General features: G+C 39.7%; 1 protein-coding gene across 9 annotated transcripts in view; it reads left to right on the top strand.

Annotated features, from left to right (window-relative positions):
* qkia (QKI, KH domain containing, RNA binding a) overlaps nt 1-21,424 on the top strand; it is a 68,312-nt gene that overhangs the window by 24,262 nt on the left and 22,626 nt on the right. For all 9 annotated transcript variants that reach the window (XM_086154703.1, XM_086154692.1, XM_086154651.1 and 6 more), the window contains exons 3-4: nt 11,539-11,655; nt 19,141-19,284. In XM_086154703.1, the coding sequence (XP_086010829.1) occupies nt 11,539-11,655; nt 19,141-19,284 (261 nt within the window). The remainder of the gene's footprint in view (nt 1-11,538; nt 11,656-19,140; nt 19,285-21,424) is intronic.

Raw genomic sequence — 21,424 nt, 5'->3', positions numbered from 1 at the left:
AGGATCAATTCCATTGATTTTTTTCTTTTCTTTTTTTTTTTGATTAACTGGTTGGGCAATCTGTTGGATTTTCAAAATTCCCTGATTTGTAAGTTCATGATGTATTTCATTGTAAAATGAATGTGGTTGAAAGCAGTGTTTTGACTGTTAATGTCTGAATGACAAATTCAATCATTAATTATTTGGTATGTACAGAAATATTATTTGTGTTCTGTGATAATCCTGTCCTAATCATATTTTTATGTACATTAAGCTTTTGTTTTTTTCTTGAGGAGCAAGATTTCTCTTCTTTTTCATGAGGTAGCAATGAGAAAATGAACAAAGGGAGGTGACTAAGGTGGTAGTAGGGGCTTACTTGGATGAGCAGGGTCTCCCTGACCATTAGCTCAGTCTTCAGCATAAGCTTCAATCAAACCATAGTGTGCACTTTTGCTCTAGTTTTGTTAAGTGAAAAAAAATACACATTTCTACATATGGCAATTACTAATAGAATCTTTAATATGCACAGAGCCTTACAAGACTTTTAGGATTTTTGGACATTGATCTCACACTTTCATCCAATTTTGTACCTAAATATTAAGAAAGTAATTTGTGGAAATTATTTAGAAATTCTCTGACCACAGATGTTCATAGAAAATATGACATCTAATTAGGGACTTTTAGCTGTTGTTTATTTAATGTGGCTTGAAGGCACATATTAAATCATCCTAAGTATATAAATGCCAGACAATCTAATCAGACACTTTATTTTTATTACTTTGAAAGCTTAGGGCAAAAACAGTTTGACAAGGACATTGTATTTTTAATCACTGGACTTTTCGTTACTGGACTCACTTTTCCATTTGTAAATCCAGTACTTGAAGAGGCAACACTTAAAAGTGCTTGCGACAATTGTGGTTTTCTTCATAACTCGCCTCACTGCATCCAACATGTAAGCGGGTAAAGGGATATTTCATGGGAGTCTTCTGAGAATGAGTTGCCTCAGAAGAGCACCGGACACCTGTTGTTTTATAGAGGCAAGCTCAGTGACTCTCTCAGAGACACCCGAACACAAACTATTAAAGGTCTGGCATCCTCAGCTGACCCCTATGTTCCCTTTGCAATGTGTGTAATGCTGCTATGAGCAGACCCAGGCTGTAACTCAGTCTTGTGTTTATGAGCTGCCAGGAAAACCACTAAATTAATTAGGCCTCCCCCTGGTGGCTGAGATGATTCAGTGATGGCCTGAGCAGACACCGATTTATATTCTTGACTCACAGACATACACAAACGATCTGGAAGCACAGATAAATGTAGGAACAAGGTAATGCTGAAATTGCACATCGTTCGGTTAGACATGCTTTTAGTTTAGTTTGGTCTTTGCTCACACACTCGTGCCACAGAGAGCAGGAATAAAGTCTACAGGCAAAGAGAAAATGCCAAATAGCTTTGTTATATATAGATGTGATGATTAGGTCCAAGGGAAATCAGCAGCAGGTCAAAGTTGAATTATTTTCTCTGCTCCAACCTCCTCTATTCTTGGAAAATAAACGGTTCCCAGTGGTCGGCTTAGAGTATTTTTGCAAAACTGGGTAACTTGTTCTCCTTTTAGCAAGAGGCAATGTTCCTTTGGAGGTCAATCACAGATAAATCTTGACATCAAATGCAATTTTTCAGGCTTGAAAGAACGACCGTCATTTTTAATGGAAAAAAAAATATGGTCAGTGTTGTGAATGTGTGGGGTAACAGACTTTTTTCCTTTTGTAAAAAGAATATGGTGTTGAGAACCACAATATTTGATGACAATTTTGTTTTCATACACAATTTCTCACCCAACAAAATATTCACTGTCCTGTAATTAGAAAATTAAAAATGCCCATATTTCAATTTTGGTTATATTTTGATTAACTATGCTTCGATTAACTTTCTTCGAGCTTTCAGCATTGTAAATATCTTTAATGCTTGAATAAATGTAACCCAGTGAAGTCTTGAATAAGTAGGCTTAATTGAGATTGAAATAGCTGCTGAGCAAATATTGTCCCATTGCATTGTTTTAGTTATGTACTAGATTTGAAAATTTTCAAATATCAGAGATTAAATTGGTTACAAGTCAGAAATATCAGTACTGTTAACCATGCAAACATTAACCCCCATCTTTGTCGTGTGGGTACGAAGAGACGTGGGACGGAGGGTCTCTTTTAGCTGAGAGGGGCGATAACTTAGTGTCAGTGCTCAAATGGGCTGGGAATGAAGAAACCTGTCATGTCCTGTCCCAGTCCAACCAATGCTGAGATTTAATTTACAGTAATGATTTAAGGGCTGGGGAATATCTTCCCTCTTCTCTCGTTTTTGCCTAGTTTCCCAGATATTCCCTGTCTTTAAAAGAGTGTGTTTCTGTGCTTCAAATCAGGAAAAGGATGGCCCAGTTCTTAGTTCCCTTTTTGGGCATCATCGTAACTGTCCCCTATTGTAATTAGTTGTATTCTGGTTTCAGTAATGTTTTGTCTCCTCACACATATTTATAAATCATATATTTCACTCCTTTCAAATATTGAATGCCTGTGTGTTAACACCTAGTGTCTATCTATCATGTCTCCTGCATGTTCACTGCTCTGATTTTACAAGTATTTAATTAGAATTTGTGTCACGCTGGGTCGCGAAAAAAATACAGTTGCCATCCTTTGTATACTTAATTAATTTGAATTAAGACGATCTCTTCTCTGGCCTGTGTGTTAAGTTTTTAGCTCCAGATCTGCTCTGTAAATGTGTTTGTGTCTCAGCCTGTGTCTCTGTCATGGTGTCTGGTGACCAAACCCCTCGCAGTTCTTCAAAGTCAGCCATTTACTGATGTCGTAAGCGGTGCAGAGCGCTGTGAAGAGTCACAGCGGTGACTGGGTCTTGACTGACGGCTGAGTCGCAGGCTATCTGATAACTTCAACCTTCAATTAAACGCTATCTGTGGCCCAGCTTCTCTTCCAAGTCTACACTCACACACACATTGATGGAAAACTGAATGACAGCTCAGCATGTCATTTCCGTTGACCTTCAGGCATCTGATAGGATTTGTGACATGTCTTCTAAGGGTGTCTCTGTCGCCGCCTTATTCCTTGCATACTGTTTTGGCCAACATGTAAATTCTCAGGTTGGTTGTTGGCCGGCTGCTGAAGAGGGTAACCAAATGACTCGGACAAATGTGCTGAGACACAACATTTACTGAATGGAACAGGATACTCAGCTGGTGACAAACCGGTGAACTCCTCATCAGGTCAATGTCTCAGAAAAGTCTTTCATAAACAGGTGCTATAAAGCTCTGCTGCTGGTTTTTCTCTGATATTCGTGCTTTTCTGGTCTTCAAGTTATTCTTCAAAGCCCTTGTTTACATCAGTAACGCTTTTAAATCCCCACTAGCACCCAATTCCCCTTGGTTTACTCAACCTGCTTTCTCCTAACTGATGATTCTCAGAGGAACTTGTGTTTGATCCCTCACTGTTTTATATTTGTGCTTTACTTTCTGATGTTTTGAAGTTAAAATCTTCCAAGAGAATAATGTGAATGACTTCAAAAAAAAACAAAAGCTGTGAAAAACAATTTGCAAGGAATCAGAGATTGGTGTCTTTCGTTGTTTTTCTTTGGTGTATTTAAGTTAGGTCCAAATAGACTTCTTACTTTTTAGCATGAAGTTATTTTCTACAACATGCAAATAATTAAAACTAGTAAAAGATTAAAATAATTCAGTTTATCAGAGTGAGTCAAGTAGGATTTCTTCTCTGCTTCTGACTCAAAACATTTACAACACGTGTACATTGCATAGCCCGATGAAACCTTGCTTTGACACTCCTGTCTGTCAGCCTCACGTTCAGGCCTTGGGCCTGACGTTTCACGCTTGCTCACTGCTCATTCTGCAGGGCTAGTGAGCCTATAATGAGTACGGCAAAATAAACTGTGAATGATGGGGAAAGCTATCACAGCTGAATTTGATCTTCGTCTTTACTTTTTTGTCAGTGTATTTGTCCTGAGTCAGAATACATTAATTTGGGAAGCCCTAAATGACTATTTTTCTAGTATTATTTATGTAAATAGGTTTATATATTTACAAATTAGGGTTTTATTCATGCAAAGTACTTCAAGTGTATTAATGATACCTTGATTTTTACAAAACTGGATTTGAAGGGGGAAAAAATGAATATTTATATCCTTGATCAAGAAGACCAGTGTCCCTTCTGGGTAACATCTCTAACTTGAGATGATTCAACATATGCTTGGTAAAACTTTCAGTAGATTGGCTTTGTGGACGGAAGGTTCCTGGAAAGTTGGTTTGCATCCAGATGTTTTGTGACCCTCTGCCCAATTTTTTCATTTTTCTTTTGTTTACAACTTAAATATTTTTACAGGCAAAACTCACTTCAGACCCATTTACCAGACTGGGCAGAGACAATAAAAAAGTATTCATTGAATCCTGCCATAAAATATTATTAGCTTTGGTGCAATTTATTTGCATTTCAGTGATCCTGAGAGATTTACAGCATTATAGTTAATTTAATCAACATGTTCAGTATCTGCTGTCATTTTTTCTAAAAAGCAACAGAATTAATAACTGCTTCATGATGCGTCACTATCACTGTGGGTCCCCAAAAATTAACCACCACAACTACTACTACTTTATTATTATTTTTTTTTTTTTTTTACACAGACTACATGTTTCTGGTATTACTGTTTGTTTCAGTGCAGTAAAGGTCACTCGCCAGCCATTGTTCAGCCATATACAGTCCTAGCCAAAAGTTTTTAGAATGACAAGTCTGTCAAGTCTGTTCCTTTAGGGGTTTTAGGTGTTTGCTAGATATTTCTTTGGTTGTGTCATTCTCCTAACTTTTGGCCATGACTGTGTAGCTCCTTGAGTTATCTATGGCTGCCATCCCTTACAATGGCAGCTCCGGATTTCTTTTGAGCCCGCCGAATGCACTACCCAACGCCTTATCCCTGTGAGCTGGAGAGTAGTAGATTTTGAAATCTCTTTCTGGCCATCCCCGCATGATATGTCAGTTTGCTGAACAGGTGGTCTTTCAGTCAGCCATTTATTGAGAAAAGTAATTACAGTGATAATATAAACAGAGAGAACTAGTTGATACAGTCACTTAATGCGTAAGAGGGCAACAGTGCAAAATTTGTATATATAACTGCAGTAATATCAGTGGTTGCTTGAATATAGCCCACTTCCACTCTGTGCTCTAAGTGGAGGGTGTCCATTATCCATGGCATATCTGTCTCCTGATATAATGCAGAGGTTGGTGAAAACAGAATGAAGGACAGTGAATGCAGGCCAACCACAGAGACTCTGCTTAATGTATGTCTCTAACCACCAGATTGTGTGTGTGTGTGTGTGTGTGTGTGTGTGTGTGTGTGTGTGTGTGTGTGTGTGTGTGTGTGTGTGTGTGTGTGTGTGTGTGTGTGTGTGTGTGTGTGTGTGTGTGTGTGTGTGTGTGTGATATTTCCTCTAGAGGAAATACGTGTAAAAATGAAATGTTTCACACTTTTCTTTCTTCCTTCAAAGGCTCTCTTTACATGGTGTACCATAAAGCCATATTTTCTCAATGTGTTGTCTGACAGTTAAAACTAATGGCCGATCATCTTATCTAATTATAACTTCAGGGTTCTGCCTGAAGTCCTGCTTTGCCTTATTAAGATAATTGTGTTGACAAGATACCGTCAATCATAATTACATACAAGTGTGTTCTTTCTGCAATAATATTGCAGTTATGGTTGTGCAGCACGGCCAGCCATCTGCAGTTTTCCACTGACTGGCACTGATTACACAGTGCCTAAATGAACAGTGCAGAAAAGACTAATGGCCTCCTCATTATTTTACTCTTCTTCGTTTGTCTAAAAGTTGAATGAACTCTGGTCTGTGTTTCTTTCATTCAGACTTCAAGCTTGCATCCATCTTTATGCTGTCCATATCCATCTTTCGTCCTCTTTATTTTCTCTGCCTGCAACCCCAAAATAAGCCCAGACAAAATGATCAAAGGAGCCATGGATTAGGTGCTAAATGCCGGATATGCTAAAATAGGCTTTGAAGTCTATAGGGCCTTCAAGTGAAAACGTCACCCATAGAATCGAACTTATATTTTAAATGTTGCATCCTCCAGATCAAGTTTGCATATTGTTAAAAGTTTGAAGCACCTCCGCACTCATATTCATGTTCTGCCTGTTTTGCTCTTTCACCGGATGAAAAATGTGGAACTCCTGGATGTGTGAGAGTGAGGGGGCATCGGCCAAAGATGAATGAGCAACCGGAGGCGAGCACACAGCAGGGAGCCTGTCTGTTGTCAGACAGAGAGAAATATGGTTTTGTGCTGTGATTGACCCATTCACATGAGAGATAATCACAAGAGGGAGTCCAGCATCCCATGTATAAAGACAAGTCAGAGACAGAAGTTTTTCCCAAGGGTGTGAATGTATACAGACAGGACTGGACAATAATGCCTTGATGTGATGCATCGAGTAAGGAGAGGGCATTAGGAAATCCCGAACAGTGCGACTCTGCACACATGCTCCGTTGTAAGGCGTTCACAGATTGTGCTATAGCACCTTTGCATGGTGCCTAAAATGTTGAAAGTATTGAAAACGTTGAAAGTTTTAGAATGCAGTTGGTGAAGGAAACATGAAGAGACAGTGGTCAGAGAGCACGGTAGTGCCTGGTGTAACTTCACAATTCACCTTACTTTTGATACATTGCACAGAATGTGCTTTTCATTTCCATAAGCCCAGCAAGGCTGGCTAATACGTGATTGGTATTCTCCTCCCGGCCCGGCCTTACTGTTCCATAAACCATACGCGAAAACAGCCAGAAACCTCGGCATGATCTCATTTCCTGTCTCCTTACCACCACAAACAAACATTGTCACAGGAACAATTGCACTGTCTCTCAGCACATTGTGTTCGAACTGCTGTTTCAGATCACACACAAAAAGAACCGCAGTGCACACACAGAAGCCATGTGGCAATCAGCTTGGGGTGCGCCTTGGGTGTCTGCAAGAGTTCACTCCATACATCGTGATTTCATACACACATGCTCACAAACACACAGTGTCCGGGACAACAGAACCCTCCCTGTAGAGTAGTGATAACTGTGGCTAAACAAAGTCCCTTTAATTTCATTGTAAGCCCCGATCCTGTGTGTGTGTGTGTGTGTGTGTGTGTGTGTGTGTGTGTGTGTGTGTGTGTGTGTGTGTGTGTGTGTGTGTGTGTGTGTGTGTGTGTGTGTGTGTGTGTGTGTGTGTGTGTGTGTGTGTGTGTGTGTGTGTGTGTGTGTGACACAGATTACGTAAATATATACTGCATGTGGATGGCAGCTGAATCAAGCTACAGGGTGTAATTTCATTTTTTGATGAGTTTGGATATATATTTTTTTTTTCATCAAAATAACGCATTGTGGGCAGCACAGTGGCGCAGTGGTTCGCGCTTCAGCCTCACAGCATGAAAGACCTTGGTTCGATTCTGACAAGGGGACCATTCTGTGTGGAGTCTGCATGTTCTCCTCGTATCTGCGTGGGTTTGCTCCAGGTTCACTGCTTTCCTCCCACAGTCCAAAAACATGCAGCAGGTTAATTGGAAAATACTGGGAAAATTGCCCTGAATTACTGAGTGAATGGTTGTCTGTTTGTATATGTGGCCCTGCGATTGACTTGCAACCAGTCCAGGTTGTATCCCGCCTCCCCCCTGATGATAGCTGTGATAGGGTTGCGGGGGATTCATGAGCCTGAGTACAGGAAAACCGTCAGACGATGGATGGATGATATATCGTAGCCCAAAAAGGTTGAAGAAAAAGCCTGTCCTGGGGACATTCCATTTGTTTTTCACCATGCTGTTGGATTCTATTCTCTAAAGGGACGTTTAACGTAGGTTCATTTTCAGAGACTGTCAGAGTTCTTAAAATGATCTGCTTTGAGTGTAATTCCAGTTGTAAATTCCATTTCTCTATTCAAGAATCCCTCCAGAAAATGGCAGGTTTTATTGCAGAAGTGTCTCGCCAGTCAGTCTGCTCAGACCCATGTCTAGGACTCGTGTCTCTCCAGTCATCCTGAAAGTGAGACCCGGGCAAACTATTAGTGTGTCATTGCAAGTTCTGTCCTTTCGCTACAGTTGGATGCGTCTGTGTTCAATGCCAAGACAAGGCTTTGTACAACATGTACTGACACAGCAGTAAGGGGGAATTCTCCTTGTGTTTGGAGGTTGACAGGACCTACAGGACCTATTGCTTGTGTGTTTGCTATAGAAGCCAGATCAGGGTTTCTAAATCAAATTAGCTGTACGAAGAAGTTAATAAAAGATTGTTTAGCCAATGACCTTGTTTTAGATGGTGTTTTTTTTTGTCTCACAAGAGCATCAGGCTACAGTGGAAAAATCTGATCTTCAATTATATTCCAATATTAGTGTCCACCTTTTTTTCTGCGGTAGCAAAAGCAGGGCTTGTGGAAGATGTCAGGATTTGGAAAGCAAGCTATAAATCCATGATGGGACCCAGACGTTAAAAGACCTCAGTCTGGCGGGGTAGTAGGTTTTTCAAATGAGCTTTTTATTATGTTAAGAGGGGACCAGATTGTTTTGCAAGGCGAGGTCAAGAGCAGATGTATTTAACGAAAAAGGGCCATGTATCCATCCTATTTGCAGGCAGCCGCAACAACTCTGGGCTGATATGAATACGCTTAGCTGTTGGGCACCCCATTGTCTCTCCAATCTGGCTGTTGAAAATAAATTTCACCTTTTGTAACCGCTGACCAAGAAGAATTCAAAACCCTCTTTGCAGAGCAGGAAGCCAGGGAGCAGAGTCTCATTCAAAACAGTTAATGTATTGAGGCTTTATTTTCCCCATTTGAGGATTTTTAAAGGTGGTTATAAAACAAGGTTTCTTTTTATGACAAATGCAGATGTCTAGACCAGAGGCAGCCATCAGATGCGGTTTTGCCTAGCTCTCCTTGTCCCCAACACTCAGGCAAGACTGTCTCTCAATCTTGGAGAGACAACAACATTGAGGACAGGACAGAAGATGCCAAACAAACTTAAGGTACTAAAGGATTATTAGTTCAATCCGTCAGCATGTGCTGTTTAAGCAGAATGAACTGCTGCAAGCTAAAATGATTGCCTTCTCCACAAGATTTCACCATGAAACCACCCTGAAGGGATTCTTCAAGATGCTGCCTGTCTCTCTGTCTGTACATCTAGAATACAAGGCCAGAGTGGAGGAAATGTAGAGCTAAAAAGACTAGGTCTGTCATTCCTACTTAAAGGCCTATTTCTCAAATGAACCTTTTTTTTATCCACATGCACCCTCTTTAATTAAAAAGGGTAAATAGATAAATTGTTAAATGCTCTTGCACATCATGGTTCTTAAGCAGTTGGGAAAAGAAGACATTCTGCTATTGTCGTCATCTCAACATTTTCTCTTTTCTACAGTGTTTCTCTGTCATAATTATGTCAACGATTGCCACATGCCAGCTGGGTGGCTGCAGTGTTGATCTGCAAACTGTTTCCAGAAAATCCCTGGTTGTAAGTGGAAGAGTAGTTTCAGCAGAAACATGAGAAGGCAAAAAAAAGTCTTCCTGCATTACATAGTCGGTCTTCACACCTTAAATCCAAGTCCATACATTTCTATTTCCTTTCTAGTAACTTTGATATTTACTGCATGTCTTGCATTTATGTATTTATGCTCCCTCCTGCCACATTGGTACAAGTATTGGTAGAGAACTTTTGAAATATCTGTGTGCGTGCGTGCGCGACGCTAATTGTGGTCGATACTATTAATTGTTTTTTAAGGATTCTGTAAAATGAGATGATGAAATGTATTTCAATGATCCCGTCCTTGGGAAATTGTTTTGCGGCAGTAGCAAGACATGCAAGGACAAGACAAGTTAAAACATACACTTAAAAAATAAAATAAGTAAAACTCTGAGGTGTAAAAGAATAAAATCTAAAAGATAGTCTATAATCTAAAAAAAGGCTCTCATATTTACTAATGCAAGTCAGGTTGCTCTATTTATTTGTGTATTTATTTATTCAAAGGCATTATGATTAGTTTTCACACAAATGTTAATATGTGTTTTAAATACATACTGCCCTAAGCTTGGGCCTCACTCTTGTCAGCAGCAGGCACTTGATGCAGACAGACAGCTCTCTCCTGCATTCCTTAAGGCTGTATGTGCTTGCTGGTCTATCTGGCAGTGGATTTATGTGTGTTCATGCAGCCCTAAAGGAGGGCACCGCATATTGTTGGTGGTTGACTTCTGAACACAAGTTCCCTTACATCCTCCAGTAGGCCCACACAAAGGCACAAATAGCCCCTTCACCAGTTCACAAGATTAGACTTCACTTAACAGTCACCTTGTGAGAGAGGACACATGCATGAAGCATGTAAAATCACATGCGGCGTTCATCCACAGGGAATCAAGCATTTCTTAAGCTATATGGTGTGTCTTTCCTGCCAGGGACAGGCCTCTGAGACATGCAAGCCCAGTGACAGGGACAAGGGAAATAACAGCCCCCAGTTTCACTGTCCCCAGTCCTTGACTTTGTTTGGGCTGTTAAGGGGAAATCCTTCTACCATATTAAATTTGAAACTGTGCTGTAATTAAATGTGACTTCTTTGATGGCCTTTTTTAAATTTTTGCAGAGGCAATGTGGCAGTGGCAGTCTGCTTAAGCAGATGTGACTGTGTTAAATAATCTAATTCTAAGTCCAGGGCTCATTGTAACAATAAAAGATGAATGTTTGAGGTCGTAATTGTCAAGGAAAATTTCTGCCACTGATTTGTCAGTAGTGGAAATTTTGAGCACTTGAATGCTTTATGCTGGGGACGCACTGCAAAGCTCTGTCATTTCCGATTTTGAAAAGACTTGGAGTACCAACTATTTTCTGCATTTATTTCTTTCTTTATTTTTTTTATGACTACTGAAAGACTGGGGATCACACAGTCAACAACTGCACCCGATGACAGATCACAGACTACATGATTTGTCATACCAACTGTCGCCAAATGAACGCATCAAACACTCATGCAAAGTCTCGTGAGAGCACCATGCATACGAGAGCTACAAATCTCTCCGGTTGCGGTGTGCACAGCAACCAATATTATTATTCAGGAACTTGGGCTCTTGCCACAGCTTTGTCAATCTTTCGTCTATTAGTGTAGTCCAGTTTCTGTTCATCAGCCCTCTCCCTCCTTTCACTGTTTACCATAATTTTTTATTTTTTATTTTTATTATTTTATGCAAAATTGGAAATTGTGTCTTCTGATATTATTTCCTGTGTCCCACCTATGCTTTTTTTTAAATATTTTTTATGGGGATGAACCCCATTTATACCAAAGTAGTAATGGCTAATGTTGAACATTTTACTCCTACACTGAATTCCAGTTCACAAAATATTAACAGATACATGTCATAATCCACAAGCCACTGTGACAGGTTGACAGTTTCCTGTCCCGCTGATTTGAAATGTGTTCATCAAGAGGATTTTAAGATACAATATTCCTATCTAACCATGACCCTTTATTTTCTGTATTTACAGTATAACTTTGTGGGTAGAATCCTTGGCCCTCGGGGACTCACAGCTAAGCAGTTGGAAGCAGAAACTGGATGCAAAATCATGGTGCGAGGCAAGAGCTCGATGAGAGACAAAAAGAAGGTAAACAGTGTTATAAATGTTTATTTTTCCTTGTCATTAAACACTATTTAAACGTTAAAACATTTGAATTTTAACCAATGTAAATGAAGAAATGAAAATGTATTTTGGACAATTTAATAGACTTCCAGAGTCACCTTAAGCATATTCACTTTCACTTTAAGCATATTCACTTTTCAAATTTCTTATTACAGCATTGCTCAGATAATTTCAAACTTTCTTTGACTACTGTTGCATAATGCCTCCTATTCGCATTGCAGAAATATGTGGCAGGCACAAGTTAAGTGACACGCAATGGCTGTATTCTGAAATCTGATCTGTATGTGTAATGCTGTCCAGTGAAAAGTAAAGAGAGCAATAGTACGGCAGATGGCCAAGTCCTGGATGAGTCTCTATTTCTGGACCCACTGAGCTGAGGCTTGGGACATATAAGGTTAACTCTGTTTCTCTGTTTGTGCTGAGTCCCGAGGTGAACTTTATAAAATAATTTAAAAAAATTCAATTAAAATAAGCATTCCAAGATTTTATTTGAAGGTCATCACAAGTTTCCTTTGCCTGTATTGCAGAGTTCTATGGCTCTGTCTTTAAACTTTTTTAAAGCCCTTTTAATGGCTGTAATTATTGTTAAGAAATAATATAATTATCAGGCAAGTGATTCAGGTTTTTCGGAAGCTTATTTCCCTACTACATTTGTAGCTCTGACAGTTCGGAAAACTTTTTAGTCCTCATCATTTTCATGCTTTATTTTTTTCACCTTTTTTTCCCCTTTCCCTGCTAGTCACTACGTTACTTCTTGCGAGGGATTATCACAGTCAGTTTACATAGCAAAGGAAAAAGAATTAGTCTTTTTTTGGTACGGAAATTATCCTCTATTTTTAAAATTGCATTATATTCTCAAACTCACCAATATGCATTGTTAACAGTCACAGAAACAAACATCTTCAGCTGAGTCATAATCTTAGACGTTCCAGATTGCTGCATGGCTAACATTTTGTTCCTCCCAGTTTTAGAAAGGGATCAACAATGCACATGTAATTTAGTTTTTGTTTGTTATTGTTTTTTTTTTTCTTTTTATCATTTCCGATAGAAAGACGTTAATTGTCACAGAGCCAAATACAGACATTTTGCACAGCTAGAAGTACCTGAATGCAGAAATGATTAAGGCAACACACAAACAAAAATGTCCTTTCTTTTTGATGCAATCACAAGTGGTGGTCCACTACATGTCTCTCAGATACCCCAATAAATAACACCAGAGTCACTAACTTATTTATAGTAATATTTCACCCATTGATCAATATTGTTTTCATAGTTGTGTTACTTTGGCAAACATCGACATCCTCCAATTCAATTTTTAGTCCAAAACACATTATTAAACCAATGGAATTACACATCTAGCATGTTACATTTTTGATACATCACCTGCATCCCACGAGAAGCCAGCAAACAATTGTGAAGTAGCAGGTATGGTGAATGAATACTTCATGTGTTTTGTCAAGAAAATGTTTCATATTGTCCTTCTATATTTCAAGACGTTGCTCTTTCTGCTTTTTTTTTATTTGATTACTGAGTGTTGCACGTCATCCTGCCACTCATTAATAACCTCAGTATTGAAATTTGTCATAACTTGCAGACTCACTTGTGTGTGTTGATCTGCTAAAGTTAGTGCAAAAAAGCAAACTTATTTCAAAAGTCATCAAATGTAACTTTTCGGAGGTGTCTGATGTCTGGACCCGGTTGCATAGCAATCTATTTAATATTTGTTTTAATATTAATCTTGACTAAATGGTGCTGTAGCAGCCTGGCATGCTTCAACATCCTTTTCTGTGACAAAAATCTCTTGCAGGTAAGCTTGCAGTGCCCCAAAAGCTTTTCTGGGGCCCAGGTGTGTCATAATAGTGGCTCAAGCACAAAACCACCCCTGCAGACGCCAATCTCTGCATTCTAAACCTCAGTATTTTCAGCTTCATGCCCTGTGGCAGCAGAGGAAGCCACGACAGCAGCTTAGCGAGTGTGTTTATTCAGGATCCATTAGCAGCAGCGTTTTTATGCTCTCAATAATTCAGCTGGTTGCTCCTGGGCCACGCTGCCTGACAGGGAGTCTGCACTCTGAATCTACGTATTGTGAGAAAAGGGAGAGAAAAGCAGGAGAAAATAGAGAACAATGGCGAGCGGGGGCAAAAAGCAGCTCAAGTAGAAAATAAGGTGGAAGAAAGCAAGCAAAGGGAGAATTGTGGTAATACTTGCGATCAGGGATTTTCCAATTATAATAAATTCTCCCGCTCCCAATTAAAATCCTTTAATAATGAACATGTAAGATGGCTCACATCTTCAGCCAAGTGGTCTTCCATACCCTGTTTTGTGAAATATCATTCAAGATATGTTCATTTCATTTCTAATTCATTTGTGTATTCTGTTGTTTTACCCAAAGAAAATGGAAATGTCTTTCATTGAAGTTTTACTGTCCACCCTCTCTTTAGGTCAGCTTCAGTTCCCACCATTCCAGACCAGACCATTTTTAACCAAATTTTTTTAAATGTTTGAAATGTGTAGTCCTCCATGGTTCAAAATAATAAGTTAAGCCTTATGAAATTATCTTTACTTTTCTCTTACTATATAACCAACTAAAACACCTATAAATGGTACATTGAAATGTATTTATTATTCCTTTCCTGGCAGTTAAAATCACAACAAACACAGAGAATCTGTCAGTCAACTCATGCAAAGGGTCGAAGTTAATGTTCTCATCTAGGAGGAGAGTTTGAGGATAGCCTCCTGTACCCAGATTGTACTTATCGCGGTCGCTCATTATCCCTCCTAGTTGTTTTGTATTCAGAGAAGTTTTTACACTTAATTTGACAGAGTACTTATTTTTCCACAATTGCGCTCTTGTGCTCCCTTATTTATAGTTATTCATAGTTTGTTAAATCTTCTTATGTTTCTGGTTGCTGCCCAGAGGATGAAGCTTGCGTGCCACGCAGTTCTTGATCATTGCTAGATAAACAGCAGAGACAAAAAGAACCCTTCCTCAAACCTTATTAGGTTTCATCTAATGTGGCAGCCGAGGTCTCTGGTTTTTCTGCTTAATGCAAGAACTGCCAGAATAGAAGCAATTGAATTACAGGTATTTGCGATCGACCACTGCACAAGGAGATGACAGCTTTTTCTATCTTATTTTCTATCTTTTTTTCTATCTTTTTTCTATCTTTTACCAATTCCTCCACTGTCTATTGGCACCGCAGTGTGCGATTTCAGATAATATTGAAAACAGCTGTTTTACTCTGAGCCAAACTGAAAGTTTGCTCAGATTTTAGCTGTTTTTATTGACAGATAAGCCAGCTGCAGTTGGGACATTGGCTGCTCTTGTTTTTGCGCCCAAGATTTGGAGATTTCAATCCAATTTATAATGCTCTATGAGATACTTCTATTTTATTGCTTATGAAGTGATTTTTTTTTTCCCCATTGTTTATCATGACTACTTTAGGGCTGGGAATCACATTTAAGCATGTTTCACATCTGCAAATATCACTAGCCATTGGTATCTTCAATGCTATTTAATGTAATTGTCTCTGGTTTTTTCAAATCAGAAAGTATTTTTCAGTGTGCTATACAAAAAACTGTTATACAAACTAATTTACTAAAAGGTTGGTACATCTTGAGAATTTCAGAGATTTCACATTACTTTTATTATTGCTGGAGGCTCTTCCATTACATGCAAACATGAAAGTCCCCAAAATTACATGAAAGCTCCTCAATTTCCTGTTCTCCCTGCTGCCATTTAGCCTCAGTTCCACTGGCCTCAGTCAGAGGTGTAATTTTGGATCAAAGCACGGGATACCTGAAGCCAAAAAGACTCATGACCCCAAGCAGGTTCACAAATGTTCTCCATTTTAATGTGCCCTTGAGCACTGCACTAAAACTCAGGAGAGGTCTAACCCCCTGTGTAAGAGTGTAGACCGACAGCAGGAATTGACAGGACCAGTATGCCAGCTTCGGAGTAAGACCGAAGTATAAGGGCACAAAAGGTTAATCGTGCATTTTTTTGTGCCTCATTTGCTTTCGATGCCTATCTTAAAAATTTGTGATAAAATTTGACCGGGCTCAAGCAAAGAGGTACAACATCTGACAGAGAAACAGGTGATGGAAGTCATGTAACATAACTGACTCTGTGCCTCGCTGCCTGATCCTATTTTTAGAGGGTGTCCATGCCATTCATTCATGCCGCATGTTTTGCCTAAACTGATTAAACTCTGGTATGTGGTTATAGCCATGCCATTTGATATCCGCCAGTGTTGGGTCTTCTCTTCAAAGGCCTTCCAAGCATTCCTTTCAGTGCTTGCCACAACTCCTCCCTTTTCTCACCCATCCATCCTGCCTCCTCTGCTCCCCTTCCTTCTGTTTGTCATGTTGTCAGTTTCCCTCAGAGGGCATATAGTGACCTTGTTCACGGGCAGTCATGCTGGTACGAGGTGTGCGGGTATATGCTGTTGTGTGCCCGTGAACAGTCGGTTCTGTTTTCCAGCCTTACCTTGTTTATAATGCTAACAGAATGGGAATAAGCCTCTGTCGGCATACTGTATATGTACTGTACACACCTAAACTTAACCACTCTGGCAGTAGGCATTCACTGTGTGAGCGACTGACTGTTGTTGGCCAATGACAATTATCATGGGCAGTGTTATTAAAGTTCAAAATAGACACGACCTGACCGGCAATGCAATAGTGCGTGGTGATTTATATTCATTGTCCAAAGTATGAGGTATTTCTTACCCTCCATTCAATGGAGCCCCTTACACACTGCAGCTCTGTCCCCTCTAAAATATGCTGAGTCACCATCCAGTCCCCCATTTCCCCTAAGAGAACATAAGCAAACAGCCATGTTGAAATAATGGCCTGAGTGCTGAAACTAGGCCCTCCCTCTGTGTGGAAGAGGGGGGAAACGAGAGTAGAATATTGAACTTGTGTGTGTGTGTGTGTGTGTGTGTGTGTGTGTGTGTGTGTGTGTGTGTGTGTGTGTGTGTGTGTGTGTGTGTGTGTGTGTGTGTGTGCTTGTGTGTGTGTGTGTGTGTGTGTGTGTGTGTGTGTGTGTGTGTGTGTGTGTGTGTGTGTGTGTGTTGTGTTGTAAAGAGCAGTGCCATGGCAACAGCTCTCTGTGGAGTAGAAAGCAGGTGGGTGGCACTCGGCTCAAGCGCTAAGCTGTGTGTCTGTGTGCATGTGTGCATGTCAGTTCATGAGCACCCGCCCCTTTTTCTTTATTGTACAGAAATCGTTCGAGGGAGACCCCCTGCAGAGATTTTTTGCAATTAGACACCCTCACAATGGCACTAAACAGCAATGATCTGAAGTTTAGGTGGAATGTCTGGGTGGAGACAAACGGTAGAGTTCAACAACAGTCTTCCCAAGTGCTTGGTCTACTTGTTTTTTAGCCTCAGTTTCAGTCTACCCATTCTGCTGTTTTTAATGCAGTAACTAAGATTCTGCCTTTTTATTGACAACCTCAACCTCAACTCCTCACCTTGAGAAGAAGTAGTCTGCTTTCAAACCACTTGCTTTCATGGCTATAAAGAGACATGAGATTCATCAAAAGCTTTTTGGGGCACTTTGTGTCTGCTTGCCGCATTAACTGTCGGTAAGCAAAAGAAGGGTGGGATAATCCTTATTTTTCTCCACAGATTTCAAGTATGAGTTGGCTTTTCAGCAAAGCACCTGAGAAATGTTAACATTGTGCATAATTTCCAATTTCAGCCTTTACAATGCAAGTCTTGACACGCCTTCCTATTTAACTGTATTGAAGCGCTATCAACAAGTGAAGACTGCTTTTGAATACCATCTATTTTGCGTTTTCAGGACCACTAGTGCTGCAAGTCAGTTCCCTGCATGCCTTTATACTGGTCTTTCAGTAAACATCTACTTAGAAAGTTATCGTTACCTTAAATAGAATTGCAACAGAACCATCTACTAAATAAGGGCCACATGGATTTGGGGGATTCTCACCCATCATTTCATGCATTTCATCTTGCACAAAGGGTTGCAAGAGGATCGAATTTATCCCAGGGGATATTTTGTAAAAAAAAAAAAAAAAAAAGGAGGGGGGGTTGCCCTATGGAGACATTGCCAGTCAGTCACTGGGATGACATGAAGGACAATAAAGATATATGACCTCTCTGTTCATGCAGAGTCACCATACCGCTTGTCTTTTGACTGTATGAGGAAGCTTGAGCCCCAAAATATTGTCGAAAGGCATCTGGAAGCCACACGGAAATACTCTGCCTGGCATTGCATTATCTTTTCTAAATGTAACTATGGCTATTGCAAAATTATGTTTGTGGGTCCTGCAAATGCATATAACATGACTTTCTTAGATGACCATTTATACCCACAAATTAATTTTTCTGAATAATTTTTGTGAAGCTTACAGGTCTTAGGAATACATTTTCAATATACATGTTTCCAATTATGTATATGTTTGAATGTAATGTGACTTGGTTTGACCTTAGTCTCTAAATGTAGGCCGTCCCGTTCATTGAATTTTCTGTAAAATATGAATAATTGATAATTTTTTGGATGTAAACTGTCAGTTAATAGTCACACTGTTGGGAGAGCAGCAGCAGGAGCAGTTGAGGTGTTCCTGCAAATTGAGAAGAAGGTTAAGGGTCACATTTTGTGCAGTAATCTTCAGTAACGAATGAACAAAATAAAAATGCTACTTAGACTTTGAGTAAAAGGATTCTCATTTATGAGCTTATCAACAGCGCTATAATTATTTGGCATACAATCAATGACAAAAGTAATAAAGCAATTCTAGTTTAATTTGAGGTTATTTATAATGTTAATCTTATTTTGCTGTGCAATTATATGTACGAGGAGAGTTGTAATGAAAGAAAAGTGCAGTTGTACAAAAAAGTCCGTCAACAGGGCGGATGAGTATACACACACATACGGAGACGCACCAGTGAAGCGCTTTTGCACCCTCCTCTAAAAGACGGAGGAAACACCAACGATGCACATCTACTTCAAAGAAAATATATATATTATTTACATACATATTACTGATCTGTAAAAGACTTGTATCCATGCAAAAACATTTGCAAATGGTGATTTGACTTTCACCCCACACTGTAACTATCTCTTGTAGTTGTAGTCTTAGTAGTCATTTAGCTTGGTATGGTCAAAAAAAATCCCCATCCATCTCTCTGGTCCCTTAATCCATCTTTCAATGATATTAGTTGCTGCAGGGCAATCTGTCCTCTCCTCATCTTTGAAACAAGGGATCAATCAGAAAAGGTTGTCATTTCAAAGTTAGAGCTAAATGGCTGACAAGAGGACCATGCTTGTCATCCTGCTTTTCTTCACAGGCCCTGTGGTCTTCTGTATATGCTTGCTTCTCGCCTCCACTTCCTCTGATTTGCAGTGTTCCTGCACTTGTGCTCCAACACTCCCACACTGTCACATTCACTCAGCATTTCTTGCACTCTTATTTCTTTCTAGGAGGAGCAGAACAGAGGAAAGCCAAACTGGGAGCACCTAAACGAAGACCTTCATGTCCTAATCACAGTGGAAGATACACAGGCCAGAGCTGAGATCAAGATGAGGAGAGCCGTAGAGGAGGTCAAGAAGCTCCTTGTTCCTGCTGTGAGTAGGGCTCATATACACAAATGCACCGGGATAACCAGTAATCAATGGTAATCACATATTTAATGTTCTGCCCATATCCTTGATTTGGGTTCTGAAAGACGTTAACAAAATCAATAATACTTTCTTTGTTTAAACCAAACAAATGGAGGTTGGAAGAGCAGCACAGTATTAGAGCACTGAGAATTGGTGCTACATACGGCACACCGCTTCTATTCCACTATCAGCATCCTGTTTATTACTATGTATAGACCTTGGTAACAGGTGGGATATACCCCCAGTAGGGTGGTGAAAAGCAGCTTGATTCAGCTAGCTGCATTTTCTTTCCCCTCTGCCCAACTTCCTCATATTGTGCCTTGCCCGATGACTGCCTGCGGGCTTCTGGCATGTAACGTGTATTTTCCCGGATAACTGTGGTGACCAGGTGGGCAGGGCAGCTGAAAACCCAGATTTTCCATCAGGTGGCAACACGTGTGGTGTGTAGAACTAGAGCCAACCAGAGCCAGGCATGCAAGGTTGATGAGATGGAGAGACGTGGTGCAGCTTAAAACTTGGGTCGTAATGTTGTTGTTACCTCATAAATCTTTGACACAAATTTATGCTGTTTACATTTTTCACTTGGATATATATCAGCTGTGGCAAGGTCAGCCCACATATAACTGTACATATGAAATTTTTCAGTTAAATATTTATTCCTAAGAAACACAGCTGGATTATAGCGGCCCCTACATAATGGGGAAAAGGAGAGTGCGGAACTCTCTAGTTGGACATGTGATGCATAACGCATTTAGTTTTGGTGCTTATTGTCTTCAGTCACACACTGCCAAGAAGACCAAAATATATATATTGTATCTGATCACACAGGAAATATAGTCTTACTCTATTATTGACATTTCTACATGCTTAAGACAAAGAGTACCCTGTCCAGAATGATAGTTTATCCCTTTCGGCATCAATGAGACCTTAGCCTTGCCTTACACTATGGAAATCCCTTTGATTTGTTTCCTTTGATTAAGGAGTGTCCATCTCTCCAGCTTGCCAGTTTCTTGAGGCAGCTGTTTGTGTGTTTATGTTGAGGTACATAGATAAATCTATGGAAGTACTAAAATAATTGCAGGCGTGGAGACACAATCATGTAGCTATCTTTGGAATCCAAAATATCATAAACAGTGATGCAGAGTGCGTCCCTACTAATAGGCACATGGACATGTTTAACAAAACCCATTTTGATGTTCTTTCAAATCAGTGGCAGCTTTCAGCAACACTTGAAAAACAATGGAGTGCCACAAAAATAGCTTTCTCAAAAGATCCTCCTGCATTTTTTAGCTAGACAAGTGCACTGAAGGTGGTCTGGTCGCTCAGTTTTTTTCCTGAAACGCCCAGTGTGTTAAGGATATGCTACTTACCCCATTATTCCTAAAGCACAAGAGAATCATTTCTAAGTCTTTGAAAACAACAATGAACTCATACTTGTGAAAACTTTCACATCGCCCATTTTTTAAAAAGGGCGATAAAGAATTAATTAATGACGAATTGCAGTTCACCAGAGCTCATATTTCCTAATGGGTAGCATTTTTCTTCAATTATCTCATGAAAGGGCCCATCCATTAGATGAAAAGCATTTCTGTGTTTGTCTTTTAATTCTATGTAATAGTTACACACACACACACACACGTGTGTGTGATTGTCTGATGTGAATTTATGTATATGCATATGTGTGTGTGTGTGTATGCATGTGTTTGTATATATATAAATATATGTATGTTTGTATGTATTTATTTATATACAAATGTCATTCGACTAAAATGTCATTACCGCAATTTTCTGGAACTCTGTCCAGGATAAGGCAGATTTCAAATTCAAAGAAGTATCAGTTGTACAGTGTTGGATTAACTTCCAGTGCCCTTTCACTGAAAGTGAGGCTGGTCTATAATGTACCAAAAAGCCCCTCGGGCCCTTTATTTAATGTCATTTCTTATATGCACACATGTCATGACTGGACGGGCAAGCCAATGGGCTCACCACCAGTAATGCCTTTAAATTTAATTTAGCCTATCATGATAAACTGTGGCCTGGCTAGATAGACATTGTTTAAATGGAGGGCACTCTTTTTGAAGCTCATCTGGCTGCAGAAATGAAG

The sequence above is a fragment of the Fistularia commersonii genome, chromosome 1 (genome assembly GCF_037954325.1).
Source record: "Fistularia commersonii isolate RoL2024-O1a breed Wild chromosome 1, RoL_Fcom_v1.0, whole genome shotgun sequence".
NCBI classification, from domain to species: domain Eukaryota; kingdom Metazoa; phylum Chordata; class Actinopteri; order Syngnathiformes; family Fistulariidae; genus Fistularia; species Fistularia commersonii.
The sequence above is the reverse complement of the archived record's forward strand: the minus strand, read 5'-3'. Positions and strand labels throughout refer to the sequence as shown.